General features: G+C 37.4%; 1 protein-coding gene across 2 annotated transcripts in view; it reads right to left on the minus strand.

Moving 5' to 3' along the window:
* The window catches only part of SETDB2 (SET domain bifurcated histone lysine methyltransferase 2), a gene marked incomplete at both ends in the record, with an annotated part of 38,064 nt that extends 10,779 nt beyond the window's left edge, over nt 1–27,285 (minus strand). For both annotated transcript variants that reach the window (XM_080689080.1, XM_080689079.1), the window contains 8 exons: nt 331–556; nt 1,992–2,161; nt 3,070–3,186; nt 7,368–7,928; nt 16,709–16,805; nt 18,697–18,762; nt 20,222–20,347; nt 27,270–27,285. In XM_080689080.1, the coding sequence (XP_080545206.1) occupies nt 331–556; nt 1,992–2,161; nt 3,070–3,186; nt 7,368–7,928; nt 16,709–16,805; nt 18,697–18,762; nt 20,222–20,347; nt 27,270–27,285 (1,379 nt within the window). The remainder of the gene's footprint in view (nt 1–330; nt 557–1,991; nt 2,162–3,069; nt 3,187–7,367; nt 7,929–16,708; nt 16,806–18,696; nt 18,763–20,221; nt 20,348–27,269) is intronic.
* Between the last annotated feature and the right edge of the window lie 242 nt (nt 27,286–27,527).

Here is a 27,527-nt window from a genome sequence, read left to right on the forward strand (position 1 = left end):
ATATATTAATACTACATAAATATGTATTATTTAGAAATCATAAAAACATCTAAGCCTATCCCTTAGCTGAAGAAAATATAATTATTTGAAAAAGTCAATAATTATTGAGATATGTTACAAAGCTTTGTAAGAGATGGTGATATGAAACAAAAAGAAAAGCAAAACTCATAACAACATAAAGAACCTGATTCAAGTCATGTCATCCAAGGTAAAACTTCAGAAATGGGACACTGAGCAAATGTTGACTAGATTTTTAAATTCAAGTGGTTTGAAAGAGGAAGGAGAAAGAAACTCCTTGATCCATAATTGGGTTCTTAAGCTCTTACTCACATAGTGGGCTCTTTTGGACCATTACTAAGCTTAGGTGGATATTCCTCAGTTCCAGTACTTGTAGGGTGTGTTTCCAGTTCTAATGGAATAACTTCAAGTTCACAATCTGAACATGCAACTTCTATTTTCCTTTTTCTTGAAAATGTATTTTTCATAGTGTTCTCTTCTTTTCCATTTTCATCAATAGCATTAGGCTTCTCAGAGTTAGCTCTGTTTAGTAATCTTCCTAAAAGACCAAAGTAAGAGACTGAACAAGACAAAAGATAATATAATTGCTAATAACAAATGAACTTATTTATTTAGTGTGTGTGTGTGTGTTGGGGGGGGGGGCGTTGGGGATACAACCCAGGGGCATTCTACCTTCGAGCTACACCCACAGCCCTACTTTATTTTTATTTTTTAAACAAGGTCTCACTAAATTGATGAAAGTTTCACTACTTCCTCAGGCTTGAGCCTGTGATCCTCCTGCCTCAGCTCCCCCAGTATTGGTATTACAGGCGTGCACCACCACACCTAGCTTGGACATTGCTATTTCAACTCCATACTTAAAGAACTCTGTGTTGCTAACACACCAACCTGTCCTAGAAAAAATGTTGTAAGATATATTAAAAAAAAAAAAAAAAAAAAAGACAAAAGATTTCGTTGTTTTTTTTCTCCCAGTACTGGGGATGGGACTCAGAGGCATTCTACCTCTGAGCTATACCCCCAGCCCTATTTTTTATTCTTTATTTTGAAAGAAGGTCTTACCAAGTTGCAGAGGGCCTAAGTAGCTGAGGCTGTCTGGGAACCTGCGATCCTCCTGTCTCAGTCTCCCAAGTAGTGCAATTACAAGCGTGCACCACCAAACCCAGCCCTTTATTCTTAATTTTGAAACAGGGTCTCACTAAGTTACGGAGGGCCTCACTAAGTAGCTGAGGCTGGCTGCAAATCTGCAATCCTCCTGTCTCATCCTCCCAAGTACTGGGATTATAAGTGTATACCACCATGCCTGGTTAAATTTATGCATTTTCTTTCAAGGCACACAAAATGGTAGTTACCAGGATGGAATTAGCAGTTGGATATTTTCACCTACCCTTACTAGACCAGAGACATCCTCAGGTGCATCTTCTATTGATGCAGATAAAGCCAGTGATATTCCTAAACATCATTTGGCATTTTATAGGCAGCTACCATTCAAGAGTTATTCTTAGAAATATGACAGACAAATGTCTAGGCAGGCTGGGTAGTATAAGTGTATATAAGTGGTGTGCAGCAGAAATCCAAAGTGACGACGACCCTGAAATCTGATAACTGTGAGCTTTTTCTTGCCCTACATAAAGTTTAGCTGCAATTTCAGATGAATGGGCTGTTCTGCTTCCCGACTCTGAGCCCCAACTAAGAAAATGTGTATTCAGAAATATAGATCCTAGTTGGGTATGGTGGTACATGCTTGTAATCCCAGTACTTGGGAGGCTGAGACACAAGGACTGCAGGTTCAAGGCCAGCCTCAGCTACTTAGTGAGACCTTTTGTAACTTAGTGAGACTCTGTTTCAAAGTAGAGGCTAAAACCTAGGGCTGAAGGTATAGCTCAGAGGTAGAATTCAATCCCCAGTACCGCATTAAAAAAAAAAAAAAAGAAATGTAGATCCCACTAGAGAAGAAGAATAAACCTTTGCTTTACCTGAATAAATGCAAACAAACGTCCCTCTGTCAATGTCATCTAGGCAGCGTACCCCCCAGCCCTTCTTCTCGGTTTTGAACACCTGTAGCCTCACTTGAGGACCGTGTTGGACAACTCGATTTTGACACATTTGTCGGTTACACTTGCACAACAAGCTGCATTCGTAAATGCTGTCAATTTAAATATGTAAAAGAGAAAATAAAAAAGACACCCCAAAAGCAAAAGTTTATACTGCTACTTCACTGGCACCGAGAGAAGCAGACTACGTATCAAAGTTCTTTGTGCCAGACGACCTGGGTTCCCATCATACCCTCTGCACTTACTAGCTGCATTTTCCTCCACTTTAAAATGGGTATAATACAACAGTCCCTATCTCATAGGGCTGTTTCGTGAAGATAAGTGAGTTAATATTAATATTAAGTGCTTGACACAAATGTCCGATATATAGTAAGTTTTTTTTTTTTTTTTTTGGTGGTACTGGGGTTCCTGGAAGCCCTTCTACCTCCGGGCTACACTCCCAGACCATTTTTTTTTTTAAACAGCGTCTCTTAAGCCAGTGTGGCTAGCTTCGAACCTGCGCGATCCTCCTGTCTCTGCCTCCCAAGCGCGGGGATTACAAGCATGCGCCACCACGCCCGGCAGTAAGTTTTAGTTCTAAAAATATCTGGAAAAGAAATATCTAGGAGGAAAAATTCTCTTATTACTTTAAGGGTGTTATATATTAATATCAGCCTTAAAGGGTTGAAATGCTTATTTCTCAGATGAGCTGTGCTTAATATATTGGTTAAGAGGAAAATAGGTACCCAACGTAGGCTAATCCTACCTAGAGGAATAAGAGTCAGACTTGAAACAGATGAGTGAGAATACCCTGCATGATAAATGTGTCTTTGGCTTTTATTTCCAAGAACACTATACAGGGTGTTTTTTTTTGTTGTTGTTATTATTCCTCAGTAATTTAGATTTTTGTTAGGTATTAGAAAAATATAAACAGCATTCTTAAGACTGTAGACCACAATAAAAAAAAGTACCCACCTTCACAGATATAAACACCCTGCAACAAATCCTCAAGGTATCTTACCCAGTAGGTATTTGTCTCTGTAGTCTTTTATACTTATATCCAGTGGTTATTGTGTTACTTGACAAGGGACAAGTTTTGGCATTCCTTGCTGTCAGTTGAAGACATGCACATTTTGTTCTAAAAGGAAGGCAATGGATGAAGAAGTCAGAATAAAAAAGCATCAAGTTAAGAGACTGTCTTGATACAAGTGCAAATGATATAATAAAAGATATAATTGTACTTAGAACAGCTGTTTGGCTCATGGACCACTGAAAGACTTCTCTAAACAGAATGGGCCTCTTTGAAAGACATCTATCAAACATTTATAAATAATTATAAACTGCACCATAATTTTATCTGCTCATGAAATAAATACTTGACTACATGGATTTCCTTTATTTTTGGAATGAATTTCTTTCATTTCTTATTCAGTAGGTTTTTTTATGAATACTCTGCCATTCCTGCTCGTCTACAATAAACTTACATGCATCAGATTCACAAAAGCATAATTTTGCAGATGTCCTCACTCCAGTAACATGAAAGCAGATTGAAGAACTAGATACTGGGTACCTGGCTACTAAATCTTTTTCTCATACCATTGGCACACACTTGCAATCATAAAACCAAGTATGCATTTTCTTTCCCCTCTAACTATTCAGATGATTATTTAACTTGACTGGAACTCATACCCTATGGAACCTGGGTGTCCTTGCTATATGTGACTATGGGTGAGCTGGTTAAAATCTCTGGATCTTATTCTCCTTGGCTGAACAAGTGACTTTTCAGACTTTTCCTCTAGCAGTTTCTTCTGTATTTTCTATATATACATGTAATGCATACTAGAGCGGTGGTTGCTGTTTGCAATGAAAAGAAAAAAAAAAAATCAACAAATTCATTAATTTGGATTCTGTTTACAGATGTAAAAATGCAGTTACTTTGTTCATGATTGTGTTTTAAAAGGTTAAAAAATATACAAAAAACACAAACAATATAACAAACATCCACATTTCTTCGTCCATATTTCTTCCACTCAGAATTAGCTGTCATTGTTTTGTGTAGTCCTTACTTTTCTTAAATATATAATTTAAAACACATATACAATAAAACTAAACTCACAAGAGATAATGATGTGTCATCCTTTAAACTCTTACACACACACACATATGTACTAACAGAGCACATTTTATTGTTCAATGTTTTAAAAAGTTCACCACACTAGACTTACTAGACTACAATTTGCTAGTTTTTGTTAAATATAGTGTTTTTTAAATTTTTTCCAGCACTGGGAATGGAACCCAGGGCCATTCTACCTCTGAGCTACATCCTCAGCCCTATTTTTTATTCTTTATTTTGAAACAGGATCTCATAAGTTGCAGAGTGCCTCATTAAGTAGCTGAAGCTGGCCTCAAATGAGATCCTCCTGTTTCAGCCTCCCAAATACTGGGATTATAAGCATGCATCTTGTATGTCACTACCACTAAGAACTATACTATGATGTAAGACTATAATGTACCAATAAAATTACTTTAAAAGGAACATTAGCATGCTAAATTATTCATTCAATGCTCCAATATTTCTTTGTATTTTTTGATTTGATAATTTAATGATCAGAAACATGTATCTGTACACCTATGTTGGGCCAATAAAATATAATAATAAAAAAAATGGGCATGGTAGTGAATGCCTATAATCCCAACTACTTGGGGAGTTGATAAAAGAAGAATCCAGGCTCAAGGACAGGGTAAGCAATATAGCAAGACTCTCAGGATCCTACAAAGACCCTGCTTCAAAAACAAAAAATAACCATGCATGGTGGCACACGCTTGTAATCCCCGCGCTTGGGAGGCTGAGACAGGAGGATCACAAAGGTTCGAAGCCAGCCTCAGCTACTTAGTGAGGCTTTCAGCAACCTAGTGAGACCCTGCTTCCAAATAAAATATAAAAAAAAGGTCCGGGAGTATAGCCCGGAGGTACTGTTTCCAAATAAAATATAAAATAGGTCTGGAACTGTAGCCTGGAAGTAGAAAGCCCCTGGGTTCCATCCTTAGTACCATTAAAAAAAAAAAAAAAAAAAACCCTTAATTAGCTAGGTATAAAACTTTAATTTTATTTTCCAACACTTAAAACTAACATGATCTTTTTTTGATCTTCTATTATTTCTGATTTTTTATGTATTTTTTTGGTGGTACTGGGGTTCCTGGAAGCCCTTCTACCTCCGGGCTACACTCCCAGACCTATTTTTACATTTTTATTTGGAAACAGGGTCTCATAAGCCAGCGCGCACGGCTTGCTTTGAACCTGCGCGATCCTCCTATCTCTGCCTCCCAAGTGTGGGGATTACAAGCGTGCGCCACCACGCCCGGCTTATTTCTGATTTTTAAAAGCTGGTCTATTTTCCCTTTATAGGAATTTTATTTTACCTGCTAGTTTATGAGATTTACTCTTTAACCAGGTATTTTAAAAGTTGAATCATAATTTATTCATTTATTTATTTATTGCAGAGTTTCACTGAGTCGCAAAGGGCTTCACTAAGTAGGAGCGGAGGCTGTCTTTGAGCCGCAATCCTCCTGTTGCAGCCTCCCAAATGCTGGGATTACAACTGTGTGCCAACACGCCTGGCTAGTCTTTTTAGTTTTTCAAACAGGGTCTCACTGAGTTTCAAAGGGCCTCGCTAAGTAGCTGAGGCTGTTTATAAACTGCAACCCTCTGGTCTCTTGGCCTCCCACCACACCCAGCCACACAGTGCTTGTATTTAAGTAATCTTTATTTTACTTAATAATGGTCCCAAAACACAAGAGTAGGGTTGAAGAAGAGACACTATGACATTAAAACTCGGGAGGACAGATGAACTTTGGTACTATGTAGCAATGCTACAGAGTCTATATAAAAAAAGAAGTTTATAAAGGGCTCGGTACTATGTGAGGTTTCAGGTATCCTCTGGGGGTCTTTGAACATACCCCATAAAGGAAAACAAATATATTATTTTTTCTTCTTTTTCTTCTAGGACACATAGCTAAACTAAGTTAAATTTACATATAATGATTCCACTCCATATCTCTGTACTCCATGATACATATATAAGGGTTAAATACCCTTAAAATATTTATCAAAGTCTTAATTAGTACATGATTTGTTTTTTTGTTTCTTTTAATGGAATATCAATACTATGAGCAAAAACTAGTTGCAAGCAAGATTAACTTTCTAAAACAATCTGCCAGAAAATGAATTGTAAAAGTAAAATATAATATATATTTAGCATAGTAATTAAGAATATAAATTGAACTGGGCGTGGTGGCGCATGCCTGTAATCCCAGTATTTGGGAGGCTGAGACTGGAGGATCACAGTTTGTGGACAGCCTTAGCTACTTAGTGAGGCCCTGCATAACTTAGTGAGACCCTGTTTCAAAATAAAGAATAAAAAACAGGGCAGGGGTATAGCTCAGAGATAAAATGCCCCTGGGTTTCATCCCCAGACCCGCAAAAAAAAAAAAAAAAAAAAAAAAAAAAAAAAATATATATATATATATATATATATATATATATATATATATTTGGTCAGGCGTGGTGGTGCACACTTGTAATCCCAGCATTTGGGAGGCTGAGACAGGAGGACTGTGGTTCAAGAACAGCCTCAGCTACTACTTAATGGGGCCCTTTGCAACTCAGTGAGATCCTGTTTCAAAATGAAGAATAAAAAATAGGGCTGGAGGTATAGCTCGGAGATAGAATGCCCCTGAGTTCCTTCCCCACTATCACAAAAAAAAAAAAAAAAAAAAAAAACCCAAACATAAGTTGAAGCCAGGCATGGTGGTAGAACCTGTAGTCCTAGCTACTTGAGCAGAATTGCTTGAGCCCATGAGTTCAAGACCAGCCTGAGCAACAAGTGAGACCCTATCTCAAAATGAACAAATATGGATTCAAATTCTGGCTGTCCAACTTGTTTGCCCTATGATGTCTCTGACTAAAATTTCCTAATTTGTAAACCAGATAATATTACCTACCTCATGGTTTTTTGTGATGATGAAAGAAGAAAAAATATGTAAAGTACTTGCCAGTTTCTGGCTCTGCTAATAATAATGCAATTGATATTGTTATGATTATAGTATTAGATTACAGGAAATATCAATTCTTGGAAAAAAGAATTTTCAACTTACTACATTTGGCAGTTTTCTTTGTTATTACTGGTGACAAAGAGCCTATTTTTCCCTTTAAACTTTTTGTGAAAAGGTTTTATAGGGAGACATATTGAAACACAGTAGGACTTCTTAACATGTATCTCTACTTTCAGATTTTTTGAAATGTCACGTTTTTCTACTCACATGTCTATGCAGCCCTCAGAACAGTCACATGAATCAGTAAACATGTTGGAAAAATTGCTTAAATAATATGCTCGTGGCCACACAGTCTTTCTGTACTTAAACTGTGGAAGTTTTCTATTATCAACTTCATTACAGAAAGAAATGGGTACTGATTCCACTCCATTGCTAATATCCATTTCTGAAACAATTTCCTTTTGCTTTGGGTAATTCCGAGTCAACTGAACATAGGTATTGAAAGAAAAGTTGTCTGTAAATAAAGAGTTGCACTCTGTCTCAAGCAGGTAACGAAAGACTTCCTCCACATTTCGAAGACTTCTTCCACAAGGAGTTTTGTAATTCACATGGAGTGCGGACGAGTGAGAGTTTGTTTTTGCATGTCGTCTTTGGAAGTGATACTTGATCGGCAGCTGCAGAGGGTTTTCTCCTTTGAAGATGGATGACATTTTCATCAAACAGGCACCAGAGCAGTCATGACTTTGGTATGATAAATTCAAAGATAATTCTTTTTCCCTAAAGTCTACTTTGTTTTCCAGAGGAAGAAGTTCCTTCTTTTCTCTAGATCTATTAAAATAAAATAATTAGTATTTCAAATAAAGTATTAATATTTACAAGTTATAGTTTGATTCTCTCTCCTTTTTTTTTTTTTTGGTGGTACTAGGGATGAATGCTTCTACCTCTGGGTTGCACTCCCAGACCTATTTTATATTTTTATTTGGAAACAGGGTCTCTTAAGCCAGCAAGGCTGGCTTCAAACCTGCGCAATCCTCCTGTATCCGCCTCCCAATTGCAGGAATTACAAGTGTGCGCCACCACGCCAAGCTTTTTTTTTTTTTTTTTTTTTTGTACTAGGGATTAAACCCAGGGACATTATACCTCTGAGCTATATCCCCAGCCCTATTTTTTATACTTTATTTTGAAACAGATTCTCACTAAGTTGTGGAGGGCCTGCCTCACTAAGTAGCTGATGATGAGGAATGATGGATATTGAGCCTATATTGATTGTTAATAAGAGCTGTATTAATTGCTAATAAGAACAAGTTTTCATACTCAGAAGAATAAACTCCTTTTCTCTGTCTCTTAGCTGTCGGCTAAGGGCTATAGCCAGGACTGACCTTTATCAGCTAAAAGTTGGCTGTTAGCCCACCTGAATACTGAATGTTAAACATAGAAACCAACACTTAGAAAAAGAATTATATAGATTCTTAGAATAGTTTAGACTAATGTTAAAAGATGAAAAAGCAAGCTATATTAACCCAATATTAATTACTAACTACACAAAATAGTTATAGCCCCAAACCTTCATACTTTTTGTTTAAAAATTCTTGAAAGTATTTTACTTCAGACTGAAAAATGAACAGCTTCCATGCTATTTATCACAAGATACACAGTAATCACAATACTGGCCATTTGAGGAAATGTATACATACCTCAATTTCTCCTTTGTATTTTTTTTTCTATTAGAAAGATACTGCAAAACCTCCATACTTTCAAACACTATATTCCTGTGTCTTTTATTATAAAACAAGTTTTCAACATATAATTAACTTCTATTCGACAGAGACAGGGAAAGGCTGAGTACTCACCAAGGACACAGGTGGACAGTACATGCCTTAAACTTCAAACCATCATATACCAGGTAGCCCCTAACCTTGCTAACCAAGTAATACATTTTTTACCTAACAACAACAACAACAACAACAACAACAACAACAACAACAACAACAGGCTTACACAGCAGAATAAAGGAGGGGAGAAGATTATTGGCTAGACTATGAAAAAGGGGAGAGAGAAATTCTCCACTGCATCCCTCTGACATAGTACTCTGATTGTTCTGCCCCTTCTACCTTTTTTAAGAGTAAAACTTCGCTTAAGCTTGTAGCAGTGTGGTTCTGGTTATTTTTTCAAAACTAGCTAAGAACAAGAACCCATGGCAACATCTCAAACCATCAGAGCTGAGGCTGGGCACCACCATGCCCAGTAGAACTCAGCTTTTAAGCTTCCACAGATAACTTGAGTTCAGTTTATTTTTTATATATCTCAAAAAGTGTCTAATATCTTAATATTAGATATTATAGGTATTTTAGAGATTTAAAAAAATATTTACAATGCTGGGTGTGGTGTATGGTGGTACACAGTTGTAATCTCAGTACTTTGGAGGCTGAGACAGAAGAGTTGCAGGTTTGAGGACTGCCTCAGCAAGCAGTAAAATTCTCATCAACCAAGGGAGACCTTGTTTCAAAAAAAAAAAAAAAAAAAAAAAGGGCTGGGAGTGTAGCTCAGAGGCAGAAGGCACTGGGTTCAATCTTTAGCACCACATCAAAAAATAAAAAAAAAATCACTATATAAAGCTATGTTGTCTAATAGAACTTTTTCCACTGAAGGCATGCTCTACATCTAAACTGTTCAATACAGTAGCCACTTACCACATGTGTACTTTTAATATAGCTATGAAGAGCTATGAAGTACTTTTAAATGAGGGTAGTTTAACAAAAAACTGAATTTGCAGTTTTATGGAATTTTAAGTAGTTCAAATTCAAATAGCCATATGTAGCTAATGGCTAATATATTAGATTTGCACATATGATGTTTCCTATCTTTGCATAAATCCCATAATTTACTCAACGGGTCCTTTTTTGTTTCTAATCTTCTATTACAAATCATTATATGATGAATAATAACTTTGTACATAACAATTTTATACATGTCAAGATATCTCTGCAGAATATATTACCAGAAGTGGGTCACAGGGTAAATGTGTAAGTAAACTTGTGAATACTGCTAAATTGTTCTCCATGGGATCAACCCCTTCAACAATATATGGGAACGCCATTTTTCATAGAGCTTCATGAGTCAAAGCCTAACAGGTGGAAGTATACATTATAATTTATTTACAAGATTGGAAATGTTTGTTTCCAATTTGTCTGTTACCACTTTGAAGAACATCCTTATACATAAATCCTTGACCAAATTCCTGATTTTTATCTTCCTTTAAGGCAAATTATTAGATCAAAAGGAATACACAAAACCAGGTGTTGTGGCACACATCTGTAATCCCAGTACTTGGGAGGCTGAGACAGGAGAATCATAGGTTCACAATCAGCCTTAGCAACTTAGTGAGGCCCTCTACAACTTAGTGAAAACCTGTTTCAAAAAAAAAGAATAAAATAGGGGTGAGGGTATAGCTCAGAGGTAGAATGTCCCAGAGTTTCATTCTCAATATCACAAGGAAAAGAAAAAAAAAAAAAAACTTTTAGCCTGGCATGAGAGCTCATATTTGTAACCTCAGTACTTGGGAGGCAGGAGGATCGCAGGCTCGAAGCTAGCCTCAGCAACTTGGTGAGACCCTGTTTCAAAATAAAGAATAAAGCTGGGCGTGGTTGTGCACTCTTGCCATCCCTGTGTTTGGGAGGCTGAGACAGGATTGCACAGGTTTGAAGCCAGCCTTAGCTACTAGTGAGGTTTTAAGCAACTTAGTAAGACCCTGTTTTCAAATAAAATATAAAATAGGTCTGGGAGTATAGCCCAGAGGTAGAAAGACCTCTAATGGCTAATATATTAGATTTGCACATATGATGTTTCCTATCTTTGCATAAATCCCATAATTTACTCAACGGGTCCTTTTTTGTTTCTAATCTTCTATTACAAATCATTATATGATGAATAATAACTTTGTACATAACAATTTTATACATGTCAAGATATCTCTGCAGAATATATTACCAGAAGTGGGTCACAGGGTAAATGTGTAAGTAAACTTGTGAATACTGCTTTGAATATTTGGTGTGAATATTTGGTGGTACTGGGTTCCACCCCCAGTACCACCAAATAAAGAAAAAAAATAAAACAAAAAACAAAAAAAGAAGAAAAAAAGAGAATAAAATATGGTTGAAGGTACAGCTCAGACGTAGAATGTCTCTAGCTTCAATTCCCAATATCACAAGAAAAAAAAAAAACAAAACAACCCCAACAACAACAAAACTTTTTGTTACCCAGCCATGGTGGTGGATAATCAATTGGGGTATTGTCATCCCATTATTTGGAAAGCTGAGACAGGAGGATCATAGGTTCAAAGACAGCCTTGTCAACTTAGTGAGGCTCTCAGCAATCTACTGATACCCTACTGCCAAATAAGAAATAAAACCAGGTTGGGGGTGTAGCATACAGGTAGAATGCCTCTGGGTTCAATCCCCAGTAGCAACAAACAAACAAAAAAATTAACACAACTTTTTATTAAAAAATTCAAACACACTGGGCGTGCTGATGCACATTTGTAATCCCAGCATTTCGAAGGCTGAGACAGGAGGATCGCAGTTTAAGGACAGCCCCAGCTTCTTAATGAGGTCCCCTGCAATTTAGTGAGACCCTGTTTAAAAAAAAAAAAATAGGGCTGGGGGGTATCGCTCAGAGGTAGAATGCCCCTGGTTTCCATCCCCATTACCCCCCCCCACACACACAAATTTAAAAGTCAAACACATTATAAGAGTATATTTTCCTCATCAGACCATACTAGACCTCCATGTTGCCATGAGAACTGTAGAAGTCTTCATAAATAATGACGCTGTCCAAACCTCTGTACTAAAAGATGACCAAACCCTGGCATGCTTTCTAGGAAGCTTAAGGCTGTGTCCCTAGATGCCCTACCACTGCCCTAATATGTCTTCTGAAAGCTCAAATGCTATCAGGAGAATTTAAGGTTAGTCAGTCCTTCCTACCTGAAATGTAAACACCTGAAAAGAAAAACTGGAACTCTTTAAAGCCCAGGCCATTTATATAGGTGATCTTGATTTGTTTTTTACTTTGTTATACAATTGTTTCAAAAAAGTAAAGTTAAACAAAGGAATTATAGCAGGAAGGAACCAGTACACATAGAAATGAGAGAGAGATGTAAAAGTACATGAGTATGAAAAGTTTCGGTAAGGAAAGATGAAAAGAAAAGAGAACATTTTAGTGATAAAAAGGGATTTGCTGGGCATGGTGGCGCACACTTGTAATCCCAGTGCTTGGGAGGCTGAGACAGGAGGATTGCACAGGTTCGAAGCCAGCCTCAGCTACTTAGTGAGGTTCTCAGCAACTTAGTGAAACCCTGTTTCCAAATAAAGGTCTGGGAGTACAGCCTGGAGGTAGAAAAAAGTCCCTGGGTTCCACCTCCAGTACCACACACACACACACAAAAAAAGATTTTATTTGATAAAGTTTATCTTAAGATTGTTCTAAATGGGAAAGACTAGAGTAAAATCAGAAATTTAAAAGCAAGTCACCTTGGGAGGCGGAGACAGGAGAATCACAGATCAGCCTTAGCAAGTAGTAAGTAGGGAGACTCACATGAACGTATTGAGATCCTATTTTAAAATTAGAAAGAAAAAACCAGGTTGGGGATGTAGCATGAAGGTAGAATGCTTCTGGATTCAGTCCTCAGTAAAAACATATATATATGTGCGCGCACACACACACAACATGCGCACGCAAGCACAAAAGCAAGTCACAAAAGGTTTGAGTACATCACAGAATGTTTGTGGAAGAGAAAGCTTATATCAGGAACACTGCATGTGTGATAAAGATGATTATATTTAAAAGGCTTACAATGAGGTTCTATTAACATAATTTCCCATGTTTTCTACTGTTTCTGTTTTCTATTTTACTGAGCCCTGAATTCTAAATTTCACTTCAAAAGTAAAAGTTAACTCCTGTGTAACTGTAATATTTGTGCTTCCTAAATATTAAAAATACATAAATGGGTATTAGATAAAACACCAGTCAGTTTAGCTATCCCAGTCCATTTCTATAAGCCTAAAAACTTAGTGTGGGTCAAAGACTAAGAACAGGTTCCCCTCAAGAAAAAACGGAGAGGGCCCTTTACTGTTTGTTATTCTACATTGGTCTTAAAATTTTAATACTTAGGTGTCTGCCCAATTTGACTTTGCATTGCTAAAATGAAAAAATAACTGGCAATTTTCATCCTATGTGGGGACTAATAGGGTTATTATAGCCAGTCTGCGATCCTCATCATTAAAGTAACAAGATTTGGTGTATGTAAGATTATATCTCGTGGCAGCCTGGAAAACCAACAGCAGCTCTCCCAGGCTAATAAATACATTTGCCCACAATTGAGTTATACTGAGACTAAGCCCTGTCTTTACCAGAGCAATGTCTGGTGGCTTAAATTTATTCTCAACCCTGTCAGGTTCCTGGAGAGAAACTTGTACACTGATTCAACATGTCATCCTGTTCATTATCACTTATCAACACAAAGGGGGACAAAAAGATCTTCATAGGGCCTGGTATGAGATCATATCTGAACTGAGAGAGTCCTTTGATTCCCATGTGTAGATAGATGCCATAGGAGAACCCAGAAGAGTTCAGGATGAGTTCAAAGCAAGAAACCAAATAGCTGCAGGCTTTGAGTCTCTTTTCTGGTGGATCATAATCAATAAAAATAGATTAAATAAAACATATGAGCAAGCATTATGGCTACACAACTTCAATAAACTGGACAGTTCCTCAGTATGGGAAGCTATTTCGTCTGTTTTACCTTCCATGACTTGGTCCCTACGTCTTTGGGACCTCTAATGGCCACTATACTCATGCTCATATTTGGCCCATGTTTACTAATATAATATGGTCAAGTTTGTTTCCAACAGGAGTGAAGCCATCAAGCTTGAGAAAGAACCAAGAATAAACTACCAGAGTCCCTTGGACAGTTGTGGGGACCTGGGACATTCCTCAATGTGAAACATTGCTTGCATGACCCCCCAAAAAAGCTGGGGCTTCACTTAGTCCCCATCCAGCAGGAAGTAGCTGGATCAATCCCCTATTCCTTGTCTAAGGATGTATGCAAGTTAATAAGAAAGAGGGAAATATTCTGGTCATGGTGACCAGACTAAAGAAAGACTGTGACCACTCAATGGGGGATGCTGATGAAGATATACTTTGTTGCCACGGGCCCAGCCAGCTTTAGCTGCTGGCTCTCACAAGATATAAAGCTTGAGGTCTAGAGGACAGGAGTGTCTCACTCAAGCACTCAACCTCACTCCTCTCTAGTGTTGCACTTTGCAATAAACCTTCTAGCACTGCAACTAGATTTTCTGGCTTTTTTTCTACATGGGCTGAGAAAAGGACCCACAGCAAATGCCAAACCATAACATTCCATAAATTAGGCACACCCATATGACTTTACAGAAAATCATACTTATAGGACAAAAAAAATCTCCAAAAGTAGCCATCCATTATACAACAACAAAAAGTCTCAATGACTGAGATCCTTCTTGCTCTATCACTGTTCTCGAATACCCATTAATCCCAACCAGTCTTTGAGGACTCCAGCCTATTATTCCCCTCTCCCCCAAAAAAGCAGCTTTTTTTTTTTTTTTGCAGGTCTGGGGATGGAACCCAGGGGCATTCGACCTCCCGGCTACACCCCTTGCCCTATTTTGTATTCTTTATTTTTGAAACAGGGTCTCACTAAGTTAAGGAGGGCCTCACTAAGTAGCTGAGGCTGGCCACAAACAGCAATCCTCTGGTCTCAGCCTCCCAAATGCTGGGATTACAAGTGTGCACCACCACGTCCAGCTAAGAGCAGCCTTTTGAAACAGTGTGGTGGCGAACAACTATAATTCTGATACTTTGGAGGATGAGACAGGAGGATCACAGGTTTTTTTGTTATAGAGGGCCTTGCTAAGATGCTGAGACTAACCTCGAACCTGTGATCCTTGTCTCAGCCTCCTACATACTAAGATTACTGTCACCATGCCGGGATAAAATAAGTTTTATAGGTCTTTTATTTACTTTATTTTTTTGCAGGTCTGGAGATGGAATACAGGGTCATTCGACCTCTAAGCTACACCCCCTGCCCTTTTTTTTTTTTAATTCTTTATTTTGAAAGAGTGTCACTGAGTTGCAAAGGGCCTCATTAAGTAGCTGAGGCTGTCTGCAAACCAAGATCCTCCAGTCTCAGCTTCTCAAATGCTGGGATTATAAGTGTGCTCCAGCATGCCCTGCTTATAGGTCTTTTAAACAGTTCACACTCTAATGACATTTCTAATATTTATAAATGCAAATTATATGTAACAGAAACTAAAATAAGAATCCCATACTGGGAATTTGGGAAAGGAATGTCATTTAGTATTTAGTTGAATAGAAAAAATTAAGAGCATCAATTTAAGGACTTTCTAAAGATGCTGTTTGCTTTTTGGAAGTATGTTCTTTACTCTAGCAGAAAATATTTTCAGAAATTTCCCTTTAATTATATTTGGGAGAATTTGGTACAGACATTACCTAGTAAATATAAAAACTAAGTGTCAGATTTACTCTTGCACAATTCTCACTTATGCTAAGGAATGTTTATTGAAGTTAGAGGTAAAAGAAGTTACAGGAAAGGTCAGGAAAATTTAGCCTATTTCCACAAACTGTGTGTGTGTGTGTGTGTGTGTGTGTGTGTGTGTGAGAGAGAGAGAGAGAGAGAGAGAGAGAGAGAGAGAGAGAGTGTGTGTGTGTGTGTTGGATAGATACTGGGAATTGAGAGAGAGAGAGAGAGAGAGAGAGAGAGAGAGAGAGAGAGAGAGAGAGAGAGAGAGTGTGTGTGTGTGTGTGTGTGTGTGTGTGTTGGATAGATACTGGGAATTGAGACTGAGCCCAGGGTCATTCTATCTCTGAATTACATCCCCACTCCAGCACCATTTTATATTTTATTGGGAAACTGGGTTTTGCTAAGTTGTTGAGGGCCTCCCTAAATTGCAGAGGCTAGCTTCAAACCTAAGAGTCTCCTGTCACAGGTTTCCAAAGTACTGGGATTACAGCACCGTCATGCCCCACTTTGTTACACATTTTAAAAACTAAAACGACTGGAACAAACACTTTTGATGCCTTTTAATATTCCAAGTAATCTATTAATTTTTTAAAAAACACAACTTGATAAACCAATATATTATTGAAATTCAGAGGTATTGGGGGGGGATACTTGGAATTGAACACAGGCGTGCACTACCACTGAGCTACATCCCCAGGCCTCTTTTAAATTTTGAGACAGTGTCTCACTAAGTTGTACAGGCTGGCCTTGAACTTGTGACCACCCTGCCTCCAGCTTCAGGAACATCTGGGACTATAAGTGTGTGCCACCATGCCCAGAGAAATGCAAAGACATGATAAACTAAATTTAATTAAAATTTTTGATTAGAGATATTAAATAACCTTTAAGGAATTCATGAATCTTTATCCCATATAAAATACTAAAAGTTATAACTTTTAATGTTTTAATGGGAAACAATCTCCTATATTTTATCTAACATCAAATGATTTTCAAAAAGTCTCCAAGTGCAAAAGAATTAGTATATAGTTTATATACATACAGAAGTGTACAGTCTTCTGAAAAGGAGCTTCCATGTGATGTAGAGGGAAATGCGCTTGGTTTCTTTTCCTCTTCATTCTGAGTCACAGGTATGTGATCTACACAAAAACAAAACAAAACAAAAATTAAAAAAAAAAAAGTGCCAGAAGTACACCAAGTAAAAATTCATTCATTAAAATATCAAAATATCTTCACTGATTAGAAACTTTGCCCATAAGGAGCCTTAAAATCCTCAAACATATTAAGATTTCAAGAATAAGCCAAAAGATTAGGTGTCAGTATTTTCAAAAACATTAAGAAAATTATATAGGATAAAACACTTAGGAAGACATTTCTACTGGAGAAGCTCTGGTCTGGCCTGAACTTGATCTGAATTTTAACCAATCTTTATGGGGAATATCAAGTATCCATATTTCTACCTATATTTTATAAAAAATAACATAGTTCTCTTTAGGGGTTAGAAAAGGTCAGAGAATGGAAAGTTTATATATCTTTTGTTTTGTCATTATTCTGTAACTGTTTAGGGGGAGAAGGGTAGAGGTATTTGTTATTTTAATCTTTTCATATTATTCCACATTATTTATTTATTTATTTATTTATTTATTTATTTATTTATTTTCGTGGTACTGGAGATGGAACTCAGGCGCATTCTACCTCTGAGCTACACCCCCAGTTTTGAAACAGGTTCTTACTAAGTTATGGAGGGCCTCAAAGTTGTTGAGGCCGGCCGTGAACCTGCGATCCTCCTGTCTCAGCCTTTCCAAGTACTGGGATTACATGCCTGATCTCCACATACCTTTTTACATTTTTTCTTCTAGTGCTGGGGAACACTAGGCCATTGATCATGCTAGGCAAACACTTTTATTCTATAATACTTAATCTATTCTTACTCTCTAACATGAATATAATATAGAAGTAAAGCTATGTACTGATGAAAGTTATACATTACCTGTTTTCTTTCCTGTAAAGTGGATATGTGAAATATTCTGTGTTTGGCCTAAAGAGTGTGTGTGTGTGTGTGTGTGTGTGTGTGTGTGTGTGTGTGTGTGTGTGTTGCTGGGGATTGAACCCAAAGGCAGTCTACATCCAAGCGATAACCCCAAGTCTATTTTATTATTTATTTTGAAACAGGGTCGTGCTAAGTAACTGAGAGCCTCCCTAAGTTGCGAGGATGGATTCAAACCTACAATCCTCTTGTCTTGGCCTCCCAAGTCCTAGGATTATAGGCATTTGTCATCACACCCAGCAAAACCCTTTTTTTAATTGTGCTTTTCATATGTAACAATGAACTTCAAGGAAAAAAGTATATTGCCTTAGTATATTACCTTGCTGGTAAAGAAAGAATTATTAAGCCAGGTATGGTGGTACATGCCTACAATCCCAGCAACTCAGGAGGCTAAGGAAGGTGGATATCACAAGTCCAAGGTCAGCCTCATAACCTGGCAAAACCTCAACTCCAAATTAAAGAAAACTATGAAGTGTTGGAGGTGTAGCCCAATGAGTAAGCACTTCTGGATTCAAACCCCACATTTGAAAAGAAGAAAGAAAGAAAGAGAAAGAGAAAGAAAGAAAGAAAGAAAGAAAGGAAGAAAGGAAAGGAAAGGAAAGAGAGGCTGGCCTTTTCTTTTGTATGATATCTTTGATCTTTCTAAACTGAATTTGTTTAAAGCTTGGAAGATTAATGATCTAAACAACCTATAAATGAAAAATTTATCCAGCAATGTACTATCACAGAACAATTGCCTTTCCAGTAGTGCTTTCATAGAAAGCAAGTTTATAGTGTTATAGTCTTTGAAGTCTTTGTTTTCCCTATCGGTGGATGGATAAGACTTTTCATTTAATACAGAAGGCTGATACATATAACTTCTCAATTGGATCTTATATTTTATTTCAAGTTATCTTTAATTAACTAACATATTAAGACTGGCCAAGTTCAAGGTAAGAAAATAGCAGAGAATATTCTAGGATAGGGGTAAGGATGGTATATACCTTTTATCAACATTGAATGGTTACTTATAGTTGCTTCATTCACTAGAATCATTGCTTGGAAGTATTCTGTTCAGGAAAAAGAATTAAAGAAATCAGCATGACCATCACCTTTATTCACAGTACTACTGTACAAACAATTTACACATTTTTCTCAATTTGCCCAATTCTCCTGAGAGGCTCTTATAATTACCTCCATTACAGAAAAAGAAACAGGCTCACAGATTAAACTATTTATTCTAGGTCAGGGAGAGGTTGCAGAACTAGATTAAAACCTATGTATATCTGACCCATGAAGTATGGAGAAGGAATATCATGTATTTTTTATGAATACATAATAGATTAATATTATAAGAAGAGAAATGGCACCAATAAGTATTGAAAATAGTTTTGGGAAATTTTTGCTTTAAAATTTTATGTCCAGCTGGGTGTAGTGGCACAGGTTTGTAATCCCAGCATTCAGGAGGCTGAGACAGGAGGATTGCAGTTTGCAGGCAGCCTCAGCTACTTAGTGAGGGCCTTTGCAACTCAGTAAGACCCGGTTTCAAAAAAAAAAAAAAAAAAAAATAGGGCTTGGGGTGCAGCTCAGAGGTAGAATGCCCCCTGCCCCAGTACCACCAAAAAAAAAAAAAATAAATAATAATAATAATAATAATAATAATATGTCTTCCCAGGTGCAGTAGTGCACACCTATAATCCAAGCTATTCACAAGGCTGAAGCCAAACATGTTCAAGGCCAGTCTCAGCAACATATTGAGATCTTTCTCAAAATAAAAAATAAAAAGGGATGGAGATGTATCTTAGTGATGCAGCACGTCTTGGTTCAGTCTCCAGTACTATTAAAACAATACAAAACACCACCTATACGTTCTAAAAGAGGATACCTCATTAAAGTTTTTATGTTTTGCAAATAAGCAGGGTTGAAGACAAACATAGGAAAATACAAAACAACAAAAAATATAAATGACTAAACTGTCTATGTAGAACACAGTTTTACTTTCAAAATGCTAGTAGAGCAAGTTGTGCTTCAAGCAGGCAAAATGTAATCTTTTTGTTTCTGGTTAGGGACTGAACCCAGGGCTTTGCATATGCTAAGCACAAACTCTACCACATTGGGCTATATCCCTATTCTCTATACTTTTATATGAATATAAGAACTAGTTGTCTGAAAAATAGAACAATGAATAATTACTGATTTATTTTCCTTTGTTTCCAGATGTTATATGATGATCAGACTTTTTTAACAACCCCCTCCAAAAGACATAAAGTCTTAAAAAAAGTAGAGTGAGAGAAAAGAAAATAAATTCAGTAGCTATTCATAAGTAATCAGATTTACCCACTTTTACAAAATGTCCATGGTATGAAAATCAAGAAGCATGGTGCAAAAAATAAGCAATTAGACTAATGTTAGGTTCTTAGAAAACAAATGAAATTACTTGACTTTTAAAGAAAATAATATTGGAAGTAGAATTATAGTATTGCCAAGTGAGCAACATTTACTATTGGGCACATTGATCCTCCTTCATACCTTTATTTGTGGCAGACCCATCTTTGATCTTTTGTTTAAGTGAGTGAAGCACATTTTGTACTTTTTCAAATATGAAATCTACTTTTCCATCATCTTCCAACTCCATCCAGAAAGTTTTTGCATCACCTACAACAAAAATCAGTTAATGAGCTGGGCATGGTGGCATAGGCTTGTAATCCCAACATTCAGGAAACGGAGACAGGAGGTTTGTGGTTCGCTGACAGCCTCAGCTACTTAGTGAGGCCCTTTGCAACTCAATGAAACCCTTTCAATATAAAGAATAAAGCCAGGCATGGTGGCGCACTCCAAGTCCAGCAATATTTTTTTTCTTTTTTGGTACTGCCAATTGAACTTAGGGGTATTCTACCTCCAAGCCACAAGCCCATCCCTATCTCAGCCCCCCTTTTAAAAATAGTTCCTCAAACTATTAGTTCTTGCTAAGCTCCTCAAACCTGGGATCTTCTAGTCTCAGCCTCCCAAGTACTAAGATCATAGGCATGTGCTACCATCTACAGCTACACTAATGGTTTTTTAAAAGTCCTTTATATTTACTTAGATTATATGGAAAAAAAATAATGTTTAAAGTTTTTATAGGTAAGTGTATATAAAGGAGCCCACTTTTTTTTTTTTTTTTCCCATGTGTGCTACTGAGGATCTAACCAAGGGGTGTTCTATCACTGAGTTATTGAGCAGCCCTCCTTTTTTGTGGCACTGGGTGTTGAATCCAGGGTGGTTTTTTTCTTTTGCGGGTCTGGGGATAGAACCCAGGGGTATTCTACCTCTGAGCTACACCCCCTGCCCTATTCTTATTCTTTATTTTGAAACAGGGTCTCACTAAGTTGCAGAGGGCCTCACTAAGTAGCTGAGGTTGTCCGTGAACTGCGATCCTCTGGTCTCAGCCTCCCGAATGCTGGGATTACAAGTGTGTGCCACCACGCCTGGCTTTCCAGGGGCATTCTACCTGAGCTACAACCCTAGCCCTTTGTATTTGAAATGATCTCACTAGGTTGCAGAGTCTTGCTATATTGCTAAGGCTGGTCTTGAGCCTGTAATTTTCCTATCTCAGCCTCTCACATACTGGGATTGAAGGCATATACCACCATGCCCAAGCAAGCCCTTTTTATTTTTTATTTTTATTATTATTATTTTTTTGGTGGTACTAGGAATGGAACCCAGGGGCTTTCTACTTCCGGGCTATCCTCCCAGACCTATTTTACATTTTATTGGAAACAGGGTCTCACTAAGTTGCTGAGAGCCTAAGTAGCTGAGGCTGGCTTCAAACCTGTGCAATCCTCCTGTCTTAGCCTCCCAAGCACAGGGATAACAAGTGTGCACCACCACGCACAGCTTATTTTTTATTTTGAGACAAGGTCTCATTAAGTTACTGACTGGCCTTGAACATTCAATTTTCGTGTCTCAAACTTCTAAGTACTAGGATTATAGGTATGGGCCACTGGGGCTTGCGTTTCTGAAACCCAGCAAGCTAACATCTTACTCAAAATTTTCTTTGAAAAAAAAAATCCTTCCAAAGCTAAATACAAATGTATAAAAGGCAATTATAATTAGCAAAACTAAACCTCACATTTACAGTTTAAAAATAACAAAAATATTTAAATGTTAGGCATAACTTATCAATTATTAAAGTAAATAAAATTATTTAAAACTAATAGGACAAAGAAGGGTCATAACAATAACTGCTTAGAAAGGTCACTTGAAGCTGGGCGTGGTGGCACACACTTGTAATCCCAGCATTTGGGAGGCTGAGACCAGAGGGTTGGGGTTCACGGACAGCCTCAGCTACTTAGTGAGACCCTCTGCAACTCAGTGAGATCCTGTTTCAAAATAAAAAATAAAAAATTGGGCAGGGGGTATAGCTTGGAGGTCAAATGCCTCTGGGTTGAATCCCCAGACTTGCAAAAAAAAAAAAAAAAAAAAGTCACTTGAGTAGTCATCAGGAGAAATAATGAGGTGAAAGCACCAAATTATTACCAAAAAAATATTTTCCTTAAATTAAACCCTAAACCTCCAAGTTTGGTAATGAAGGCAGAATCTTCATAAGGAAAGAAGCTTAGATCTCAGAGTCTCAACTCCCACTGGGAAGGTTACCTCTCCCAAAGGGGATCTCCGGCTAATGAGGGCTGCCTCCACCAAGTGGCCTCAGGAGGAGTGCTGTTTCCCTGTTAACACTGTGGCCTAATGTGCACTACTAAAGTGGAGCCTGCTTTTAATTCCCCAATGGCACAGCTGAGGCAGTTTTCATAATTTTAAACAAATGCAGTGGGAGAGGACAAAATGGATGACAAACAGTACTTAGAATAGGGCAGGTAGGGGCCACGACATGAAAAGCCTTATGTGCCACACTAAGCAACTTTATGTCTATGTAAAAGACTACTCAAGAGGTGTAAGCATCTTACCATGCAATTAACTATATGTTTTTTAAAAAGACCACACAAAGCCAGGTGTGGTGGCACATGCCTGTAATGTCAGTATTTGGGAGGCTGAGACTGTAGGCTCGCATGTACGAGGACAGCCTCAGCAAGTAGTGAGACGCTCATCAATGTTGCAAGACCCCATTTCAAAATAAAAATAAAAAATAGGGCTGGGGGTATAGCTCGGCCATAGAATGTCCCTAGGTTCAATCCTCAGTACCACAAAAATAAATAAATGAATAGACCACACAGGTAACAGTAGGAAGAGTTAATGATTTCCACCTTTCTACCTCAGGCAAGTATATGGAAAGTAATGCTGTTCACTGGAGTAGAAAATATTGGTAGAAGAACCAGTGGGAAACTTAAGGAGGCTTATTTTGCATACTGGCTATGCAGGCTTCTAAGTAAGATATGATCCAGAAGTATAGATTTTAGAGTCAACAGCATACAAATGCTTGCTGCCATACAGCAGGTATGATTCCTTATGACGAACATGTACAAAAAGGTCTTTAGTAGAGTACCAATATGTAAGGGAGGAGCCATAATGTCTGAGAGGGTAGCAGGGAAGTAGTGATTAAAAGGTGGGTTTGAATCCCAGTACTGCCACTTATCTGTAAAAATAGGCATAAACGTAGCCTCAATCTCAAAGAACTGAAGTACACATCAGCAACTGACAACAGATTACTGTTTATAACTCAACAGAGAATACAGTCTTAGGCAAAAAGAATTAATCTTTACCTGTGGACTGTAAGAGGTCATTTAGCTAGGCAGGGAAGTATTTTCATCATTAAGTTTTTCCACTGATAGAAGAAAGACAAGAAAAACCAATGCTTTTAGGCAAAACTATTGTTCAAAGCACTTAACTGATTACTGTTGCCACCCTTCCTTTTGTAGATGTAAGTTAGCACCCCATTTGAAGGATTTATCTTTATTAGAGGTGGACTGAGATGGGAAGGATTGTGAAAGTATTTAAAAATCATTTTTAATGAACACATATGTATTCAGTGTGATGTTACTCAACCATAAAAAGAGAACAAAATCCTGTCACTTATGAATATATACGGGTGGAATTGAAGGATAGTGTTAAGTGAAATAAGAAAGACAAGTGCTACATGATCTCATATGTGGAATCTAAAAAATTTGGTATCAAAAGCAATGAATAGTAAAGAATGGTTACCAGAGCCCGCAGAGAGCAGGGAGGAGGGAAGGATGAGCAAAGTTGGTCAACAGGTACTAAACTGTGGCTAGAGAGGAGAAGTAAGTTCTGGTATTCTGATGCAAGCAGGATAACTAGAGATAACAATCATAATATACAGCACTTAAAAAATGCTAGAATAAAGGCTTTTGAATGTTTTCACCATAAATAAATGATGTTTGAAAGGATAGTTACCCAAACTTAAAACATTACACAATATATATATGACTGAAACATCACAGCATACCATATAGATATGTCAATTAAAAATCAGAGATGAGGATGTAGCACGGTTGGAGAGCCCTTGCTTAGAAATCCTGAGACTCTGGGTTTGCTCACCTTTCTGGAACCATATATCACTTCATCCTGAACTGAGAAAAGATGTGACAATGCTAAACGACAACAATCAGGACTTGCTGAATTTGGTTTTTAGTGAATATCATTTAAAACTATCTTTAAAATGCTAAAATATGTCATTACTAAGTTATTCTGATAAGAATTATTTAAAACCAACTATAACAAAGTACCAGATTAACTGCTGCTTAATCTTGGAACTAATTAATAAGGAAGACAATGACAATATAACTTAGAAAATAGGGACTGGGGAAGGCTCTAGGTTGGATCCCTAGCATGCCCCCAGAGATTAATCTAAGAAAACAAAGCCAATGAAAGAAAATATTGAGATTTTCTGCTTTTATAACAAATTAGTGTAATTAAGCAATTTATATTTATTTTCTCTAGGTTTTAAATGAATATATTTTTCCTTATGACATCCTTGTTACTACATACTGCTAAGTTTAATTATCTTTAAAATAGTGTTCAATCCTCCTATCTTCCCTCATGACCATTTTTCTTTGTCTTCTTGTTATAGAAACTCTTAATCACAGCAATACTGGGTAAGATAGGAGGTACCTAACTTTCTGATAAGAAAACTAACAACTGCCGGGCATGGTGGCACACTCTTGTAATCCCTGTGCTTGGAAGGAAGCCAGCAGCACTGGCTTAAGAGACCCTATTTCCAAATAAAAATATAAAAATAGATCTGGGAGTGTAGCCCAGAGGTAGAAGGGCTTCCAGGAACCCCAGTACCACACAAGGAAAGAAAGAAAGAAAGAAAGAAAGAAAGAAAGAAAGAAAGAAAGAAAGAAAGAAAGAAAGAAAACTAATAATTAACAACTTCTGTGCACTAAGGGCTCCTAAGAAGAAACATCAGACTGATCTCAACTGTAGCCTGTACAGATGATTACCACAATGGAAACAATTTCAGTTTCTTGCTCTTGATCTTATAGTACACAAGCACTATATGTAGAGTTATAATCTGAAACTGAATCTCCATCTTCACAGTGGAAAAACACCTATATCAGCCAGGTGATCAAGCTGTATCAACAGAGAAATCATGTTCATAGCATGTAGGATGTGATGAAAATGACTCTTTACCTCTGTGGCCTTACTCCTCTAAACCACTAATTCCAGTCTAATCAAGAGAAAAACATCACACAATAATTCCAATAGAGAACAATAAAAATACTTGGATACAAAAATCACAAAAAAAAAAAAAAGTCTGATAAATGATCATAGCCAAAAAAAGCTTGCTGTCTGGGCGCAGTAACACACACCTGTATTCCTAGTACTTAGGAGGCTAACAGAGGAGGATCATAGGTTCAGCAACTTAGTGAGGCACTCTGTAACTTAGTGAGACTCCCTATCAAAATAAAAAAATGAGCCGGGCGCGGTGGCTCACACTTGTAATCCCAGCATTTGGGAGGCTGAGACAGGAGGATTGCAGTTCACGGACAGCCTCAGCTACCTAGTGAGGAACTCAGTGAGACCCTGTTTCAAAATAAAGAATAAAAAATAGAATTAGGGGTATAGCTTGGAGGTAGAATGTCCCTGGGTTTCAGCTGCAAGATAATAATAATAATAATAATAATAATAATAATAATAATAATAATAATATAAAAATAAGACAGGGCTGGGGGTGTAGCACAGAGGTAGGATGCTTCTGAATTCAATCTACAGTACCATAAAAAAGGGGGGAAGAGAGCCTACAGACATAAAATGTGGTATCCTGGATGGAATCCTGGAACAGAACAAGACATATAAACACTAAGGAAATCTTAAACTGAGGACTTTAGTTAATAATAATATACCAATATTGCTTGTTAATTATAACACGTACTATCTAATTGAAAGATGACAGCTGGGTGTGATGGCACATGCCTAGTCCTTGTGAAACTGAGATAGGAGAATCACAACTTCACAGCCAATCCTGGCAACTTAGCAAGGCCCTCCACAACTGAGTGAGACTGTGTTTTAATAAAGCCGGATGTGGTGATGCATACCCGTAGCCCCAGTACCTGAGAGGCTGAGACAGGAGAACCGCAGGTTCATAACCAGTCTCAGCAACGTGTGAGGCCATCTGCAACTGGTGAGACCTTGTTTCAAAATAAAGAATAAAAAATTGGGTTGGGGGTGGGGCTCAGAGGTAGAATGTCCCAGGTTCAATTCCCGGTGCCACAAAAAAAAAAAAAAAAAAAAAAAAAGGAAAGAAAGAAAATTATAGGTGGAACTGGTTATTAAGTATATGGAAACTCACTGAATTACCCAATTAATTTTCTGTAAAACTAAGAATATCTTCTAGAAAGTAAAGTGTGTGTGTGTGTGTATATATATATATATATATATATATATATATATTTTTTTTTTTTTTTTTTTTTTTTGCGTGGGTCTGGGGATGGAACCCAAAGGCATTTGATCTCCGAGCACACATCCCCTGCCCTGTTTTTTATTCTTTATTTTGAAACAGGGCCTCACTGAGTTGCAGGGGGCCTCACTAAGTAGCTGAGGCTGTCCACGAACCGCGATCCTCCAGTTTCAGCCTCCCGAATACTGGGATTACAAGCGTGCGCCACCACGCCCGGCGTAAAGTATATTTTTTAAAAGTATACTAGAGTTCTGATTTTAAAATATTGATTAACAATTAGTAATAAAAACAGTCAAAACTAACTCTGGGCGTGGTGATGCACACTTATAATCCCCGCATTTGGGAAGCTGAGACAGGAGGATCGTGGTTACTGGACAGCCTCAGCTACTTAGTGAGGCCCTTTGCAACTCAGTTTCAAAATAAAGAATTAAAAAAAAAAAATAGAATACCCCTAGGGTCCATCCCCAGTACTGCAAATAAATAAATAAAAATAAAAATAATTAAAAAATAGGGCTGGGGTGTAGCTCGGAGGTACAATATCCCTGGGTTCCTTCCCCAGTGCCACAAAAAACAATCAAAACTGGTAACTACGTGGAGAAAAACCTCAATTCCCTTTAATTCAGATGTCATTTATATTAAAAAAAACTTGAAAATTCCACAATTTAGCTTGTCTATAAACTTGCAAATATAAAGTTTAGCGATGTGTGTTCTTCAACCTACCGTTTTTTTCTCCCATCTTTTGGTGTTTATAAGTATAAAATTCTTCAGAATTAAGCTTATCAAAAGACTGATATAAATCACTTTGATTGGAGAATATAACTAGAATCCAATTGTGGTCTATATAAAATCTGAAGTCCTCAGACAAAATACATTATTATGCCATCTAAAACCTAATATTCTTTGATATTTGAATTTTCAAATAGAAATCATGGCTGAAGAAACTTTCATAAATGGCCACTTGTCCAAACAAAACAGGTC

Source organism: Muscardinus avellanarius (genome assembly GCF_963383645.1).
Source record: "Muscardinus avellanarius genome assembly, chromosome: 2".
Classification (NCBI taxonomy): domain Eukaryota; kingdom Metazoa; phylum Chordata; class Mammalia; order Rodentia; family Gliridae; genus Muscardinus; species Muscardinus avellanarius.